We start from the raw sequence: 18130 nt of genomic DNA, 5'->3' as shown, positions 1-18130 counted from the left end.
TCGTAGAAGCTGCAGAGATTCTCACTACATATGTGGGTGCGAATGCAGGCAGTAACACACACAGGCACACTTTGGGTCAAATAGAGTTGTGTGTGTGGGTCCGTCTCCAAATTGCTCCTGGACCCTTTTCTGCCTGCCCTGTGCCCAAGGCGGACTCTCCTGTCTGCTCTCCAGGCCCTCTGGGGGCTGCCCTGCACCAGCAGTCCACGGGGGCCTGGAGGGCAGAGGGGGGCACTTTGCCCCATTCCCGGGACTGCCCCCCACTGGGCTCAGCAGATGCCACCTCCCTGGCCTCCCTGCAGGCCCAGGGGTGGGACCGCCTCCCCCTGTGGATGGAGGCTGGGAGCCCCCTCCTTGGTCCTGCCCTTCTCCCTGCTGCAGCTGGGGACTGTCCCCTGGCCTCCTCCTCCGCCGCACCCCGTGTGGGAGAAGCGCTCCTGCCTGGGATCTTCCCTGGTCCATCGGGACACTCTGCTCTCTGTGCAGAACATCAAGGAGCCTGTCCTCTCTTTACACATCGCACACACACGTTTTTTTCCTTTCAGTAATTTATTTCTCTACAAGCAATTAATGAAATTGTCAATTCTGTTTTTACATCTTCAGGTACTCACAAAGCAACTACAATAGTCTAGATTCTGCATCCTGGGGTGTGCGTGTGGGCCCATGCCCGCGTGCATGGGAGTGTATGCTTGTCATTGGGAGAAAACTTTGTATTTTGACAGCTTAAAATTCATAAATGTTAAACAATAAACAGTATCTTAAACAAAACAAAGATTAAGAAAAAAATTACAGAACAAGGAAGAAATGGTTGCAGATTTTTAAGTTTTCCTATCTATAAATTTAAGACTAAACTAATCCTATGAATTTGGGACTAAAATATGAAGGACTAAAATATGAGTTGAGGACTAAAATTTGAATTTAGGACTAAAATATGAGTTAGGGCTAAAATTTAATTTAGGACTACACTAAATAATTTATACAGTTTGAGTGGGATGTTGTTTTGTTTAAGTTTTTTCTCTCTCTCTTTTTAAGGCAATCACATTTTATTCACATAAATACTGAGTCATTTCTGCGGAACTGTAACCCTAGTCCTAGAGCGCGGGAATGGTCTTGTTGAAAGTCTCTATCCATGTCCACGATAGAGGATGTCTTCAGGCCCAGTGGCATTAATTTAAATCCGAACACCATACCTAGAGCCTAGAGTTCTAAGGCGTCCGGCGGGAAGCTGTGTAGCCACGACAATGTGAACGAAGCTCTATGTGCACAGTCCGCGATGGGGTCACACGGCTCTCCCGCGGAGAGTCACTGTGGCGTCAGTTCTGAAATAGTAGCCGTTTCACCGGAGAGAGAGCCGTCAGACCTTCTTCACGGAGCTCCACGCAGATGCTGAGCCGGGCTGTGGCGGCTCAGAGCCCAGCTGCCCTGAGCCCAGTCAGCCCTGCAGGCGACCCCGGGGCCCGGGGCCCTCACGGTGGGCCTTCCCTCCCCCCTGGGAGCCCGATGACCCCAGGGACCCCCCGACCCTTCCCGGCCTGCGGGGGCTGTGGGCGGAGCAGCCGGACCCGGAGGGTCCCTCGGGACGGGCCGGCAGCTGGACTCCGCACCGGCTAGCATCCGCCTCAAGCGATCATTCTCTTTCCTTAGCTCTTGGAACTCTCTCTCTCTGAACACAGCTTTCACCCAGCTTTTTGTGACTCTGTCGTGATGGAAGAGGACCATCCTGCGATGGTAGGAGGTGGTTGTCTCCAGCTCCTTGCGCAGCTCTTGGGCCATCTTCTTGTAGAGGTTGTGCGTCTCGCACGTGAAGTTCATTTCTCTGCACACGTCGGCCAGTTTCTTCTTCACTTCCAAGCACTGAGCTTCCGCCTGAAACATTTTTCTGTGAAGTTGCAGGATGTATCGGTCCTGTTCATCCAGGGGGTTCTGAAGTTTCAGCCTCAGCTGCTGAATCTCCCTGTCCAGCTGGGAAGTTTCCTTCTGCAAAGAGGCTTCCTGGGTTTGCAGGCTGTGGATTTGTCGTGTCAGCCGCGCGGTCTCTCGCCTTTCTGCCCGCAGTTGTCTGGCTCCGTCTTGCTGTTCCCCTTCGGGACTCGGAGGGGACCCGGGGCAGCCAGCACCCTCAGGGACGCCCTTCAGATCCACGGGTGCCCGATGGGCGGGCTGATCGCCATTCCCTGCTCCCCTCTTTGGCTGGACTCCCCAGGTCCCGACACCGGCGTGATCTGCAGGGAGGTCAGGCGGGGGAACGGCCTGCCGCCCGGGTCCGGCCCTCCACGGGGACCGGCTGGCTTGATCTTTCGGGACCGGCTCCATGCGTGCCTTCGACGGCTCCAGCCTTTCTTCTCCTTCCTTCTCCTGACCTTTCTGCCTCCATCTTGAAACTTCTTGGTTGAGCAGTTCTGGTCCTTCTGGAAAAGGAGTGTTTTCACGCCAATCCTTCGTTCTTTTCCTCAGAAGTTGCTCTCCATCCTTCCCTGATGTTTGGGGGATGGGTTTTTCCCCGGTGACCTGGGGAAGGTCGGGAGGCTGGCTCTTCGGTGCCTTCTTCGGAAAGTTGACAGTGTCCCAAAACACCAACCTGCTCAGGTCTGTGCTCATTGCTGACAAGCACAGGGCTTCTCTCGGGGGAGGACTGGCCACCACCCCGGGTGGCCTGAGGGCGGCCTCGGCTTGTGTGGTTGGGCCACTCTCCTCACGGCCTGCTCCACACACTTCGCGGCGGGCAGAGTCCCTGTGGCCCAACGCCTTCATGCTTCTTCGGGTGAGTCGTCTCTTCACTAGGAAAACCAGCAGCACAGTCCATACCAGCACTGCCCAGGACAACACGGGGAGACTTCCAGAAATCACCAGCAGTGCCCCCCACAGGTGCTCCAACACCAGCTGGCAAAGGGATCCGGAGGCCGACGGGGGGCCCTCCATGGCTGCGTCGGGCTCCACAGCTCTGCCTCCGAGGGCCAGTGTCCTGTGGCCACAACTGACCACTCAGAACCCTGTGGAGAGTTCCACCTCTGAGGTCAACCGGTGCCCGGCAACCAGGGCAGAGTAGGTGGGCCGGGGGAGGGGCGGCCACCCCGGGGGAGGCCAGCCAGGTTCCAGAAAACAGTTCTCCCTGACTTTGCTGTGAAGTAGAAAGTTGTCTCAATCACACAAGCCCTGGGAGAGGTGGGAAGCGCTGATGCCAGCCCTGAGCTCAGCCACTCTGGGCCCACCTGGCCCAGCAGCAAACCTGGGGGATCAAGTTAGGGCCAGGTCAGGTCCGTCTGTGTGTACAAGAGAATCAGGGCACAGTGTTCAGGCCTCCTTCCCGGGCGAGGCCCGTTCTCCTGATCTGAAGTTTCCCTGGGCTGCAAGGACTCTGGTCCTGTCTCCAAAGGTCCCACATGCTCCCTCCCTTAGGTTCCCTTCGTCCTCTGTGTGGTCACTGTGGGCTGGCAGGTCACTGTGGGTCTGAGACTGAGGGTGTCCCCAAAGCTATTACCTAAGAGAGCAGGATTGCAGTGCTAACAACTCAGGAGAAATCAACCGGAACCGGCCGGGTCTGACACCTCCGTGGACTCTGTGGAGCCAGCCTGTCCGTGTTCAATGCACATGTTCCTGCAACGGGGTGACTCTGGTACAGGCGACCCAGGGACCCGGGCTGTTTCCCTCAGAGGGCCCTCCATCTACAGCCCCTGCCTTCCAAGGAGGGCCTGGGGGTGGAAATTTCATCAGCAGTGGGGACAGGAGAGAAAATTCAAAGAACACAACCAGCCCCAAATGGGCCACCATTGAATCTAAGGATAAAATTGCCCTCGTGAGCATTTGCCATGGTCGCTGACCACAGGCTGGTGTGGGGGGCAGAGCGCAAAAGTGCCTCACGGAGGACAGGAGCAATCCATGGATCTGCTGATTGGGGCCCCTTTCCTTCAGGGCTGGATAAGATTTTCGGGAGTCTGAGGTTGGGGGCGCCAGTCAGGGCCCACTTCCCTCTTCCCTCCTGGCCCTGCAGGGGTGCCCAGGGAAGAGACCGCGGGGCACGGGCAGCCATGTCTGTGCAGCCCCTTCGAGGCACGGGCTCCCGACGTTCAGAACAGGCGAGGCCTCGGGTCTGGGGTTACAAGGCCCAGGAGGGAGCCTCGCTCAGAAATGCAGAGAGTCACTGCTGGGGCCGCAAAGGCCTGGGTCTTGCCCCGAAGCCTCCTTCTTCCCCAGGGCAGGGGTGGTACCTCTCAGAAGCTGACCCGGGAAGGAGGTGCCGCTGCACACACAGGAGCTCGGGAACCCCAAGCCCAGGTTGGGTCAGCGGCCAACGAAGGGCCCTCAACTCATGCCCCCTGCTGTGTCCCCTGGGGAGGTTTGGAAGCAGAGCACAACAATGTCCCCACACCCACCCAGGGAGAGGACAACTGTCATGGGCCGTGGGGGACCCCAGAGGGAGAAGGCCCTGCAATCCCAGAAACAGGGAAGCTTGTCACGGTCCTTATACTTGTAAGGTAGGCGCCTGAGTGTGGCCAACTGAACCTGTGAGCTGTCTCTCCTTGTCTGTTCTCAGGTGTTTGCTCACCAGCAGAATTGTTATAAAATAGAACCGATAGGATTCTTTCACGTGCAGGTTGCAGAAACTCATCTCAACCTGCTTAAGCCTCAAAGGGGACTCAGGTTAGGTCCTTTCTGAGACTAGGAAAGAAGCTGGGGAACAGCTGAATCAAGGGCCCAGGTATCAAGATTTTGTTCCTTGCTGTCTTTTGGCTCTACCGCTTTCTCTGCAGTGACTTAGTGCTCAAACAGAGTATCTCCAAAAGGGACACCATGGCCTTTGGCACCCCGGCATTCCAGGATTCTTGGTGCCTGTGCTTTCAGAAGGAGAGAAGTCCCCTCTTTCTTAGTGCCTGTATTTGTCTGGGGAAGGGACCTGGGCCTGGGCCTGCTGGGGTCTCACGGCTGTCCCTGGACTGCGGGGTTGGAGGTCATTCCCACGTTGAGGAGAGTGGTTCCCAGAAGGCAGGAGAAGGGGGTAGAGATGCTGGGTGAACCCACCATCAGCCTTCACTCCTGGATGTTTGGAGACCAGCCTCCCCGAAGGGACGACATACGGAGGAACCTGGTGATAGCTTACAGACAGGGACCAGCGGAGGCCGAGGAGCAATACTGACAGGGGGAAAAGAAAAGAGCTTCTAAAAACCCCTGCACACCGACAACCTCACAACTCTGAAAACTTGAAAACGTTACCTAAATAGTGACAAGGAAGGGCTTGCACGTCCCTTTGCATCCAGAATAGGCTGTTACTGGAGAACCCAGAGCTTTCTCCAGGCTGCATCCTGCAGATTCATTTCAGATTTGACATTTCAAAGATCGTTCTGCCCATGTCTTTTTGCTGAGGCCTGAGAGTACCTGAGAACTTACTATTCAGGTGGAGAAATGGAACGCTTAGGAATGGAAGGACTGTAAGGCTGGTCGCCTGGCTCGTGTTTCTTAGGAGAACAGCAAGGAAAACGAAGCAAAATGCAGAATTCCTCTCTGACATCCTCACTGCCCACGAGGTTCCCAGCTCTGACGAAGCGTGAGTTCTCCCCGTCCAGACCCTGCTGCCTCAGGCTGGGGGGCCACCCAGAGCCCAGAGAAGTGGCTCCTCAAGGTCCGTGAGTGAACTTGGGTGGGAAAAGCTGTGTTTTTATTTTTTCACGAGCTTCCAGCTGGAGTCTAGCATCTCCTTTCATTATGGAACAGAAGCAACAAACTACAGCAGCGTTAGCAGGCCTGGGGGTGTCCTCACCAGGGGAATCAGAGAAATGTAGCACCTTGTTACTGTGGTGGGATCTGGAGCCTCTGTCCCTGCTCCTCTCTGCTCTGAAATCACAGCAGTCATTAGACCTGCCCCTGGATCTTACTACACATGCTTTAGTAAAGATGCACATGCATTGCTTTCTGCAATTATAATTCAATACCCATTTTGGTATTTGTGTGTTATTTGTCATCCTTCTGGATTTTACTTTATGCATCTAAACATACAGTTCTAGGAAGGGGTCCGTGGACCTCACTGGCCTGCTGAAGGGAGCCGCGGCTCTGCCTACCTGCCGGGCTGGGCCGTGAGTCTGCCCTGTGCTTTTCAGGGAACGCTCATGACCACACCGTCAGGTCGCTATTGACAATCCCCCCCACTTACCAGATGGAAAGACGGAGGCTCGCAGAGCGGACACCTTGCGCCCGGGACGCAGAACAACCAGGGGCCGACTTGGACCTGAACCCCAGGAAACCTGGTCACCCCTTCCTCACCGTCCCACCCGCCAGCACGTCTTCAGAACCCCAGCAGGCCCCTCTCTCCGGAAGCCCCTCTCCCTGAATCCAGGCTGCTCAGGGTCTGTCAGAAATCATGAAGTGAATGTCACCCGGAGCTGGAAACCCGCCAAAGAGAGATGAGTAAAGTGTTCCGCTCCCTTGGTTTTTGAGGGGAAACACGGGGCGTTACCCTCTTTCGTGTTACTTAGCGAGGCTGTTGCAAGTGCTCCCGAGTGAGCGAGCACGTTCAGGTGTCTCCGAGTGCACAGCGCCGGCACCAGGCTCGGTCCGGGCCGGACTGGGTCGGGTTCTGGGCAGCCAGGCGGGAAGAGGAGGCGAGGAAGGAAAGGGTGAGCGGGGTGGAGAGAGGAGAGGGCAGAGCAGGAGGCAGGAGGCCAGCGGAGACACGGCCCGTGCGTGGGCAAATCAGAGAAGGCAAGGGACCCAGACCCGCTCTTCCGTAGACGCGGGTTCCAATCCTGCTCTGGCCTCACCGGCTCTGTGAACCGTGCTCTGTGTCCCAGCCTTGGACTGGAGCCTTTGCGCCTGCCTCGGAAATGAGCGCGGGGTTGTCAACTCTGCGTTTGGCTCAGGTGGGCAGCCCGTCCACGGAGACACAGAGGATGTGGCCCTGGCGTCCTCTGGCACCTGAGCCGTTGCTGGCTTGGGCTTCAGGGACAGAACATACTCAGCGTCTTATCCCAGTCTGTGTGTCGCCACCGAAAAGCGCTCCCTGTTCTCCATCTGCTCTTCCCCTGACACCACCCCGTCCTGTGGACCGGACCACACGCCTGCCGCCGCCACCAGCCAGGCGTCACAACAGCAGGGGCGGAACGGGGCTCCCGAGAGCACCAGGGCGACCCAGCTGCGAGCCAGCAGCACCTCTCCTCCCTGGGGTTTTCGGCACAAGGAGCCCGTGCCCCTCAGCGTCTGTTGGCCCAGTCCCGCAGGGGTGACTTGTCATTCCCGCTCCTTCCGTGGGCATGCTCCGCATCCTGACAGCGACCCCCAAATAGTGGAGCGAGTCCAGAATTTCTGCACTTGTCTTCCCATCCCTGAGCTTGAACAACAGCTTGGGTTTCACATTTCACAGCGGCGCTGTCCTTTCCGAAAAAACCCGGCCCAACTCTGTCCCTAGCTGTCACTTCCCGGCAACCTCACTTACACAGCTTAAAACGACAGATAGCAAGTTCCTTTTCCAAACATCCTTTGGGAGAGTACGCACGGCCCTACAAACAAGGCTGAGCCACCTTGTGGGTGGAGCACCGTGAAATTGCCGCCTTGGTCTCCGATTCATGAGGACCTGACCCGGCCGCCTGGCCAGGTACAAATTCCCTGCCCTGGGTGTGGGGCCGGCCCTCTGATTTCCACGCTGGCGGGGACCAGGGCTGAAGAGCACGCCATCACCAGGAGCTCAGGAGGGAAGGCACACGGTTCCCCAGGCTGGTGGCCAGGGCACGGCGTCTTTCCTAGGTGACTCACCCAGACTCCAGGTGGGTCCCATGCTCACCAGGCAGCTGCTGGGCCCAGATGGCCAAGGGGGGAGGCAGGGTCTTCACACGGCTCCGCTCAGGATAGTTGCCGAAAGCCCCCCTGAGGCCCAGGGCATCCACGTCAGGAGGCTTGGCAGAGGCTCTCTTTGCAAAGGGACTTACCCAGGATTGCAGAAGGACGTGGCCTAACATTAAGATGTTTTATGACTCTGATTAACCAGGAGCAGGGAGCTGGAGAGAGGCGGTGATTAATCGTCCTACAGAGGAGCTGGACCCCATCATCCCCACGTGGACAGAGAGACTGGAGCAGCCGGAGGTGTTTGCTGTCGCCCCCCCCCGCCCCCTGCGCCCCCACCAAGAAGAAGCCCAACTCCAGGCTGCCGGTGAACCCCGGTTCCGCTGGGCGGGCGCTGTGCCTTTCTGAGCGGCCTGCACATTGCAGAGCCCAGTTCCTGCCCTCGGAGGGGGCACTGCCGAGCACAGGCAGACAGACAGACACCTCATGGAGGACAGAGGGGACCTGTGTGGTGGGGGGTGAGACCTGCGTGCTGGGAGCACAGGGAGCCCAAATCCCCCTAGCGAGGGCTGTCCCCGAGGGGTCCTGGATGCCTCCTTTGAGATGGGTGTACGAAGGAATCACAGGAGGACACAGCCCGTGACGACCAGGGTCTCTGGTGTGGGCCCCACGGGAGGCTCTTTGACAGCCTAGTCCTGAGCAAGTCCCTCCTTCTTTCAGGAAGGGTGTTTTCTCCCTGGCTGGGTTTCTCTCTCTGCTGGGCCCAGAAAGCTCAGGGCCAAATTTGGGAGCCAGGATTTTGAGTTCTCACATTCCCATAACGTATACAGAGCATCCTGAGTCCCCCTTGCCCGTCTTCCTGTCTTAGTTCTGTGCCCTGATCCTTCAGGCGTTTGTGTTTCTGGTTTTCGGTTTTAGGGCACGCACCCCTGTGTGCATCTCCCATCTGCATGGAATGAGGGTAATAACGAGCTCGTCTGTTTGTCCTGCCTGGCTGGGGGTGTCTCCGCTGTGCCCACGCATGAGACTGTCCGTGTCCCCAGAGGAAATCCTCTCTCAAATCCACCCAGAAACAGACCGGGGGGGTCGGGCCCAGGGCACGCAGTTTTAGAAACAACCCATCTGGCCCACAGGGGCTGGTAAAGGAGGTCTTCGTGTACAAGACTCTCTTTAGTTCTCTCAAAGGAATGAACTAGAGCTACATCCATCAATGTGAACAATTCTCCAGAACAGACGACTGAGCCAAAAATCAAGTTGCAGAAGGACATGTACGAGATGATATTATTCAAAACCTTTTGTTTTGTTTTGTTTTTTTAATTTAAGTGGTGTTCAGCAGTTTGTTTGTTAGATGGCACTCTGGTCACCAAACTGAGGATGTGCGGCTTGTGAGAGGTCAGGCCCTGCCTTGAAGGACCCTAGTCCTTCCCATGTTTCCCATGGCTCACCTACATCTGTGGGAATTGACCACTGGGCTCAGGGACACAGACCGTGGTCTTAGCCAAGGTACCAAAAAGTCAGCGGGTCCATGTGGGGGCACAGGAAAGCCCCCTTTCTGGGGTTCCATCAGGACAAAAGCCGAATCCTTGAACAGGGATGGGACTTCTTCTTGGGCCACCCATGGGAGACAGGAAGCTGTGGCTTGGTGGGGTGAGGGACACCTCACCTCGGGCACAAAGTCTGAGAGGGTGTCCTCTTCAGGCCCATTGTGATGCTGTCATCGGAGAACAAAAGCAGAAAGGAACAAGTGTCCGTGAGGATGTGGAGAAACTGGGACCCTTGTGCCTTTGCTGGCGGGAACGTAAATGTGGTGGCCGCTGTGGGAAACAGGAGGGAGTTTCCTCAAAGAAGCAAAGCTGGAGTTCCCATAGGAGCCCGTGAATCTTTTTTTTAAATATTTTTTAATTTTGTTATGTTAATCACCATACATTACATCATTAGTTATTGATAGAGTGTTCCATGATTCATTGTTTAACAGCCAGTGCTCCAGGGGCGCCTGGATGGCTCAGTTGGTTAAGCAACTGCCTTCGGCTCAGGTCATGATCCCAGGGTCCTGGGATCGAGCCCCACATCAGGCTCCCTGCTCAGCCAGAAGCCTGCTTCTCCCTCTCCCACTCCCACTGCTTGTGTTCCCTCTCACGCTATCTCTCTCTCTCTGTCAATTAAATAAATAAATAAAAATCTTTAAAAATAAAAAAAAAAAAAAAAAACAAAACAGCCAGTGCTCCATGCAGTACGTGCCCTCTTTAATACCCATCACCAGGCTAACCCATCCCCCACCGCCCTCCGCTCTAGAACCCTCAGTTTGTTTCTCAGAGTCCATCGTCTCTAATGGTTTGTCTCCCCCTCCGACTGCCCCCCCTTCATTTTTCCCTTCCTACTATCTTCTTTTTTTTTAACATATAATGTATTATTTGTTTCAGAGGTACAGATCTGTGTCTCAACAGTCTTGCACACTTCACAGCACTCACCATAGCACATACCGTCCCCAATGTCTATCACCCAGCCACCCCATCCCTCCCACCCCCCACCACTCCAGCAACCCTCAGTTTGTTTCCTGAGATTAAGAATTCCTCATATCAGTGCGGTCATAGGATACATGTCTTTCTCTGACTGACTTATTTCACTCAGCATAATACCCTCCAGTTCCATCCATGTCATTGCAAACGGCAAGATCTCATTCCTTTTGATGGCTGCATAATATTCCATTGTGTATATATATAGATATATACCACCTCTTTTTTATCCCTTCATCTGTCGATAGGATCCTGTGATTCTGCTTCTGAGTTCACACTCCATGGAACTGAAAGTCCGGACTCAAACAGATACCTGCACACCACTGGTCCAGGAGCGTCATTCCCAATAACAGGAAGGGGCAAAGAACGAAAATGTCTGTCGATGCACACGTGGGTGAAAGAAATGTGGCTCTAGCCCCACACGGAATCTTACCGAGGCTTAAAAAAGAATGACATCCTGACGTTCTGACCCCTGCTACGGCGTGGATGACCCCTCAAGTCATCACGCTCAGCACAACTGGCCAGTCCCAAAGGACGGACCCTGTGTGATCCCACTTAAATGAGGTGTCTGTAGCAGTCAGGCTCTTAGACACAGAAAGGAGGATAGAGGGTGCCAGGGGCGGGGGGCAGCGGGGAGAGGAGAGTGTGTGTTTCCTGGGGGCAGAGGTTCAGTCTGGGAGGACGAAACAGTTCTGGCGGTGGATGGTGGGGGTGGTTGCACAACAACGGGAATGTGCTTCATGCCACTGAAATGTGCACTTAAAAACAGGTAGGGGCGCCTGGCTGGCCCCATCGGTCAAGCCTCCAACTCTTGGCTTCGGCTCACGTCATGATCTCCATGTCCTGGGATCCAGCCCGAGCTGGGCTCCATGCTCAGTGGGGAGTCTGCCTCTCTGCTTCTGTCTCCCTCTCCCTCTGCCCCTCCCCTTACTCCCGCTCGCACATGCTCACTAAAATAAATAAATGAATCTTTAAAAAAATAGGTAAAATGGTAAATTATATATGTATATTTTATAATAATAAAAATTTAAGGTATGCCAAGAAGACTCAGTAATCAAGATAAATATTTGCATGCAATATTATTTTTAAGAGGAAAATTTATGCAGAAAACCCATGATGAGCACAATGGCAACATTTTACACAAAGAGGACTTGAATTTCTTGTTCTCCCTGCTGCCCGGGCTCCACAGCGGTGCGCCTGGCACCAAGTTACCCTTTTGGAGAACAACACAAGTGTGATTTCTCCCTTGGGCACAGCCCTGCATGGCCAGAATGATTTATTCTGGTTTCACATGCAAGTAAATGAGGCTCCTTGGATGAAAGTCATGTGCCCCCAGTCAATCCTGTGCCTTTGGCCTCTGCAAAGCTGCCTCCTCGTGCACACCACTCTGGGCTCAGGGTGCGAGGAGCCGCGATCGATCGGACTCCTCCTGAGAAAGAAGCCTGAGGTCAGAGCCCGAGCTGGAGATTTCCATCCTGGCAGTCCTTCTTGGGAATTTTGTAAGAACTGGGTGAACACGTGGCTTCACCTATTTGTTTGTTTCCATTGTTCCATCCGTGATTCAATTCTTCCGGCTCTGTAATCTGGTCTAATAAACCCTAATTATTAAAGTTTCCCTGACAGTGCTGTACTCCCTAGCTCCCGGGAACCCGAACCAGAGAGGGACCTTGGCATGGGGTCTTCGTCCTCCCGGGAAGGGCCTGGGGCACCAGCTGCATCTTGCTCAAGGTCAACTCCTTCAGGCTGGGACCTTGTCTGTCGTGTTCTTAGCAGTACCCAAATCGGCCTGGTGCCTGGCACATACAGAAGGTCCTTCATAAATCATTCCCGAGTGAGCAAGTGAGTGAATGAAAAATAAAAGTCTAACCAGCATATCACACTTTACGAAGTACACACAGTCTTTTTGGCAGCAGTCCCTGAAACTTGTACCTGCGGGAATTGTCAGAGAATTTGCTGCTTGAAATGAGAAAGCATATAGATTTTGTAAGGCTTCAAAAACCGTATTAAATATCTGTATTTCTACTCTTCAGTTGAGGTGGACAACAGTAAAATACATATTCCTTAACCCCAAAAGGTGAAAATATACATTGTTACCAAAACCTTAGAAGCTGTGTTTGCATTTGCTGTGTCCGTAAGTGCATAGCCCACTGAGTTATCAGAACACTGCTTAGGGGACAAATGAGTGTGTGTGTGTGTGTGTGTGTTTGTGTGTGCGCGCGTGTGTGCATGTGGTGTGAAGGTGTTGACGTATCTTCAAGCTGAAGAGTTTCCTTCTTTGCAGAGCTGTCGCTGTGCCTGAGCAAAGTGGTTCCTCCATGGCTGGCCTCCCCAAGAGGCATCTCAAGTCTATGGTTCATTGTGTTCCTCTGAAATGGGCATTGTTCCAGGGACAAGGTTGCCCGTGAGGACAGGAGCCCTGGACAGGGTAAGTGGGAACAGTACGGGTGCACAGGGTGTGCATCTATTCCGCCTCCTGCCCCCACCCTCCCAGCTTTGAGTTTCTGGGCTCCAGAAAGCTAACTGTACAACCTTGCCTTGCTCACCAGACTAGGCTGTTTTGTGCCCCGGGGCTTTGCCTGTGATGGGCCTTTTGCCAGAAATGCCCTTGTCCCCCCGACTGCCCCCACTCTGATCCCATCACCATCTAAGGATCCTGGCTACTCCCCATCTGTTCCCAGCATAGACGGCACATGGGGGCTGAGCAGGGTCTCAGCTCCACGACCTGAGGAATCCGAATCTTCTGTGACAAGGTCTTCAAGTGATTCATATGCACTTCCGATCTTTCTCTTTGTCTCTTTTTAAAATTTCTCTTTTGAAATTTGTCGTGGTTCCCACCGGTAGCCGCGTTGGCTCCATCAGGTAGGACGTGCGCCCCCTTGGAAATCACCCCCCTGCACTCCAGCCCCTCCCGAAGCTGCCCCCGGGGTCCCTGTTTTGGGTGCAACTGGGAGGTGAGACCACCTGCTCAGGAGGGCCATCGGGGACGGTGGAAACCTGGCGGGAGCCCAGATGGACAGGCCTGCTCCACGCCGCACCCCTCAGAAAGTGGGCTCCCCACTGCGTGCAGTGGGTCCATGCCTTGCTGAGTCTCCTCAGGGCCCCACGCAGAGATTTTTCTAAGGGTTCCTTGAGGACGCCCAGACAACACATAGCGATCTTACAGAAGGTGGGAGTCTTCCTTCCTGCCTCTCCTCTCACCCCCCAACTGCCCAAACACAGCCCCGATCTGTCCTCCCCCTCCATCTCCACGATGACCACCCCAGTGCCAGCCCCTGGTGCTCCCTGCAGACCCTGTGACCCCCTTCCCAGAATCCAGCCCCGTCTCCCCCTCCCCTCATTCCCTTGTCCCCAAAGCCACGCAGATCTGTGCAGAACACACATCACACCTGTGCCCAGCCACCACCCCTGTCTCCAGGTCTACACCGCCCCGGTGTCTCTACCCTGCACGAAGGAGAGCTCTGGGCAGGGCCCTTGCTGCTTGCCCCCTTCCCTGTCACCTGTGCCTGTTTCCCCAGCCCCGGCAGCACAGCCCTGCCTCGGCCTTTATACTCCTGTGCTCCCTGCCTGGAACATTCTGCCCCCCTGCCCTCCCAGCCTACCTCCCGTGACCTTCATCTCAGCCTGAACGACCCTCTGGGTGTGGCCCCTGACCCCGGTAGCCGTCACCTTATTCGAATTCTCCGCTGAGCAGAGATTGCTATTCCTTGTCCCCTTGCTCTGGATTCCCTGGCCTTGCCCCTCGCTAGGACGGAAGCCCTGGGGGTCCTCGGGCCTCGCCCCTCGCGGCAGGACAGCGCCAGAGACATCGTAGAAGCTGCAGAGATTCTCACTACATATGTGGGTGCGAATGCAGGCAGTAACACACACAGGCACACTTTGGGTCAAATAGAGTTGTGTGTGTGGGTCCGTCTCCAAATTGCTCCTGGACCCTTTTCTGCCTGCCCTGTGCCCAAGGCGGACTCTCCTGTCTGCTCTCCAGGCCCTCTGGGGGCTGCCCTGCACCAGCAGTCCACGGGGGCCTGGAGGGCAGAGGGGGGCACTTTGCCCCATTCCCGGGACTGCCCCCCACTGGGCTCAGCAGATGCCACCTCCCTGGCCTCCCTGCAGGCCCAGGGGTGGGACCGCCTCCCCCTGTGGATGGAGGCTGGGAGCCCCCTCCTTGGTCCTGCCCTTCTCCCTGCTGCAGCTGGGGACTGTCCCCTGGCCTCCTCCTCCGCCGCACCCCGTGTGGGAGAAGCGCTCCTGCCTGGGATCTTCCCTGGTCCATCGGGACACTCTGCTCTCTGTGCAGAACATCAAGGAGCCTGTCCTCTCTTTACACATCGCACACACACGTTTTTTTCCTTTCAGTAATTTATTTCTCTACAAGCAATTAATGAAATTGTCAATTCTAGTTTTACATCTTCAGGTACTCACAAAGCAACTACAATAGTCTGGATTCTGCATCCTGGGGTGTGCGTGTGTGCCCATGCCCACGTGCATGGGAGTGTATGCTTGTCATCGGGAGAAAACTTTGTATTTTGACAGCTTAAAATTCGTAAATGTTAAACAATAAATAGTTTCTTAAACAAAATAATAAAGATTAAGAAAAAAATCACAGAACAAGGAAGAAATGGTTGCAGATTTTATGGTTTCCTATCTATAAATTTAAGATTAAACTAATCCCATGAATTTAGGACTAAAATAAGAATTAAGGACTAAAATATGAGTTGAGGGCTAAAATTTGAATTTAGTACTAAAATCTGACATTAGGACTAAAATATGAGTTAGGACTAAAATTTGGTTTAGGACTACACTAACTATTTTATACAGTTTGAGTGGGATGTTGTTTTGGTTAAGTTTTTTTCTCTCTCTCTTTTTAAGGCAATCACATTTTTTATTCACATAAATACTGAGTCATTTCTGCGGAACTGTAACCCTAGTCCTAGAGCGCGGGAGTGGTCTTGTTGAAAGTCTCTATCCATGTCCACGATAGAGGATGTCCTCAGGCCCAGTGGCATTAATTTAAATCCGAACACCATACCTAGAGCCTAGAGTTCCAAGGCGTCCGGCGGGAAGCTGTGTAGTCACGACAATGTGAACGAAGCTCTATGTGCACAGTCCGCGATGGGGTCACACGGCTCTCCCGCGGAGAGTCACTGTGGCGTCAGTTCCGAAATAGTAGCCGTTTCACCGGAGAGAGAGCCGTCAGACCTTCTTCACGGAGCTCCACGCAGATGCTGAGCCGGGCTGTGGCGGCTCAGAGCCCAGCTGCCCTGAGCCCAGTCAGCCCTGCAGGCGACCCCGGGGCCCGGGGCCCTCACGGTGGGCCTTCCCTCCCCCCTGGGAGCCCGATGACCCCAGGGACCCCCCGACCCTTCCCGGCCTGCGGGGGCTGTGGGCGGAGCAGCCGGACCCGGAGGGTCCCTCGGGACGGGCCGGCAGCTGGACTCCGCATCGGCTAGCATCCGCCTCAGGCGATCATTCTCTTTCCTTAGCTCTTGGAACTCTCTCTCTCTGAACACAGCTTTCACCCAGCTTTTTGTGACTCTGTCGTGATGGAAGAGGACCATCCTGCGATGGTAGGAGGTGGTTGTCTCCAGCTCCTTGCGCAGCTCTTGGGCCATCTTCTTGTAGAGGTTGTGCGTCTCGCACGTGAAGTTCATTTCTCTGCACACGTCGGCCAGTTTCTTCTTCACTTCCAAGCACTGAGCTTCCGCCTGAAACATTTTTCTGTGAAGTTGCAGGATGTATCGGTCCTGTTCATCCAGGGGGTTCTGAAGTTTCAGCCTCAGCTGCTGAATCTCCCTGTCCAGCTGGGAAGTTTCCTTCTGCAAAGAGGCTTCCTGGGTTTGCAGGCTGTGGATTTGTCGTGTCAGCCGCGCGGTCTCTCGCCTTTCTGCCCGCAGTTGTCTGGCTCCGTCTTGCTGTTCCCCTTCGGGACTCGGAGGGGACCCGGGGCAGCCAGCACCCTCAGGGACGCCCTTCAGATCCACGGGTGCCCGATGGGCGGGCTGATCGCCATTCCCTGCTCCCCTCTTTGGCTGGACTCCCCAGGTCCCGGCACCGGCGTGATCTGCAGGGAGGTCAGGCGGGGGAACGGCCTGCCGCCCGGGTCCGGCCCTCCACGGGGACCGGCTGGCTTGATCTTTCGGGACCGGCTCCATGCGTGCCTTCGACGGCTCCAGCCTTTCTTCTCCTTCCTTCTCCTGACCTTTCTGCCTCCATCTTGAAACTTCTTGGTTGAGCAGTTCTGGTCCTTCTGGAAAAGGAGTGTTTTCACGCCAATCCTTCGTTCTTTTCCTCAGAAGTTGCTCTCCATCCTTCCCTGATGTTTGGGGGATGGGTTTTTCCCCGGTGACCTGGGGAAGGTCGGGAGGCTGGCTCTTCGGTGCCTTCTTCGGAAAGTTGACAGTGTCCCAAAACACCAACCTGCTCAGGTCTGTGCTCATTGCTGACAAGCACAGGGCTTCTCTCGGGGGAGGACTGGCCACCACCCCGGGTGGCCTGAGGGCGGCCTCGGCTTGTGTGGTTGGGCCACTCTCCTCACGGCCTGCTCCACACACTTCGCGGCGGGCAGAGTCCCTGTGGCCCAACGCCTTCATGCTTCTTCGGGTGAGTCGTCTCTTCACTAGGAAAACCAGCAGCACAGTCCATACCAGCACCGCCCAGGACAACACGGGGAGACTTCCAGAAATCACCAGCAGTGCCCCCCACAGGTGCTCCAACACCAGCTGGCAAAGGGATCCGGAGGCCGACGGGGGGCCCTCCATGGCTGCGTCGGGCTCCACAGCTCTGCCTCCGAGGGCCAGTGTCCTGTGGCCACAACTGACCACTCAGAACCCTGTGGAGAGTTCCACCTCTGAGGTCAACCGGTGCCCGGCAACCAGGGCAGAGTAGGTGGGCCGGGGGAGGGGCGGCCACCCGGGGGAGGCCAGCCAGGTTCCAGAAAACAATTCTCCCTGACTTTGCTGTGAAGTAGAAAGTTGTCTCAATCACACAAGCCCTGGGGGAGATGGGAAGGGCTGATCCCAGCCCGGAGCTCAGGCACTCTGGGCCCACCTGGCCCAGCAGCAAACCTGGGGGATCAAGTTAGGGCCAGGTCAGGTCCGTCTGTGTGCACAAGAGAATCAGGGCACAGTGTTCAGGCCTCCTTCCCGGGCGAGGCCCGTTCTCCTGATCTGAAGTTTCCCTGGGCTGCAGGGACTCTGATCCTGTCTGCAAAGGTCCCAGGTGCTCCCTCCCTGAGGCTCCCTCCCTCCTCTGTGTGGTCACTGTGGGCTGGCAGGTCACTGTGGGTCTGAGACTGAGGGTGTCCCCAAAGCTATTACCTAAGAGAGCAGGATTGCAGTGCTAACAACTCAGGAGAAATCAACCGGAACCGGCCGGGTCTGACACCTCCGTGGACTCTGTGGAGCCAGCCTGTCCTTGTTCAATGCACGTGTTCCTGCAACGGGGTGACTCTGGTACAGGCGACCCAGTGACTCAGGCTGTTTCCCTCAGGAGGCCCTCCATCTACAGCCTGTGCCTCCCAAGGATGGCCTGGGGGTGGCTGGCAGCCTTTCCTCCTCACCCGATAGTTTGGGATCCAACAAAAGCCTGGTAGTAGGCTTGTCGCTCTGGGAGGGGTAGGAACGGCCTGCCCTTCCAGGAGAGTGCGCTGCCTGTGAATCCTGGGCGAGGGAGCACCCTCGATTTGTCACCCTAGTAATGGATCAAGGACCCTTCTAAGCCTAACTGAGGGCACAGTCACTCACACAGCTTCCCAGGAGGTCAACCTTTGGTGGTTAAGCAAGAGTTCTGGTGGGGTTTTATGTCAGGGGATGGCAGAGCCTGGGGATTTAGTGTCCTCACTATGATGTCATGAACCTGAG

At 55.4% G+C, this 18130-nt stretch overlaps 2 protein-coding genes across 2 annotated transcripts; both read right to left on the bottom strand.

Moving 5' to 3' along the window:
* Positions 1 to 1365: 1365 nt before the first annotated feature.
* On the bottom strand, positions 1366 to 2919 carry LOC148164968 (uncharacterized). Its single transcript, XM_088022195.1, has 2 exons — positions 2130 to 2919; positions 1366 to 2063 (listed from the first exon to the last, which is right to left on the bottom strand). The coding sequence occupies exons 1-2, from the start codon at positions 2917 to 2919 to the stop codon at positions 1366 to 1368; spliced, it is 1488 nt and encodes a 495-aa protein (XP_087878321.1).
* Positions 2920 to 15475: 12556 nt separating this feature from the next.
* On the bottom strand, positions 15476 to 16861 carry LOC148164967 (uncharacterized). The gene is made up of 2 exons (XM_088022027.1): positions 16240 to 16861; positions 15476 to 16173 (listed from the first exon to the last, which is right to left on the bottom strand). The coding sequence occupies exons 1-2, from the start codon at positions 16859 to 16861 to the stop codon at positions 15476 to 15478; spliced, it is 1320 nt and encodes a 439-aa protein (XP_087878153.1).
* Positions 16862 to 18130: the final 1269 nt, after the last annotated feature.

This window comes from Eumetopias jubatus, unplaced genomic scaffold (assembly GCF_037043125.1).
Source record: "Eumetopias jubatus isolate StellerSeaLion01/CBP00866 unplaced genomic scaffold, mEumJub1_p1.0 scaffold_1, whole genome shotgun sequence".
NCBI classification, from domain to species: Eukaryota; Metazoa; Chordata; class Mammalia; order Carnivora; family Otariidae; genus Eumetopias; species Eumetopias jubatus.
This window is presented reverse-complemented; position numbering and strand designations above follow the sequence as displayed.

Bases quoted from the DNA above. Each gene is read 5' to 3' on its own strand.
- LOC148164968 (XM_088022195.1), bottom strand. From the start codon at position 2,919: ATGGAGGGCCCCCCGTCGGCCTCCGGATCCCTTTGCCAGCTGGTGTTG. The intron at 2,064-2,129 runs GCGTCCCTGAGG...AGCAAGACGGAG, and splicing joins GGCACCCGTGGATCTGAAGG to CCAGACAACTGCGGGCAGAA.
- LOC148164967 (XM_088022027.1), bottom strand. From the start codon at position 16,861: ATGAAGGCGTTGGGCCACAGGGACTCTGCCCGCCGCGAAGTGTGTGGA. The intron at 16,174-16,239 runs GCGTCCCTGAGG...AGCAAGACGGAG, and splicing joins GGCACCCGTGGATCTGAAGG to CCAGACAACTGCGGGCAGAA.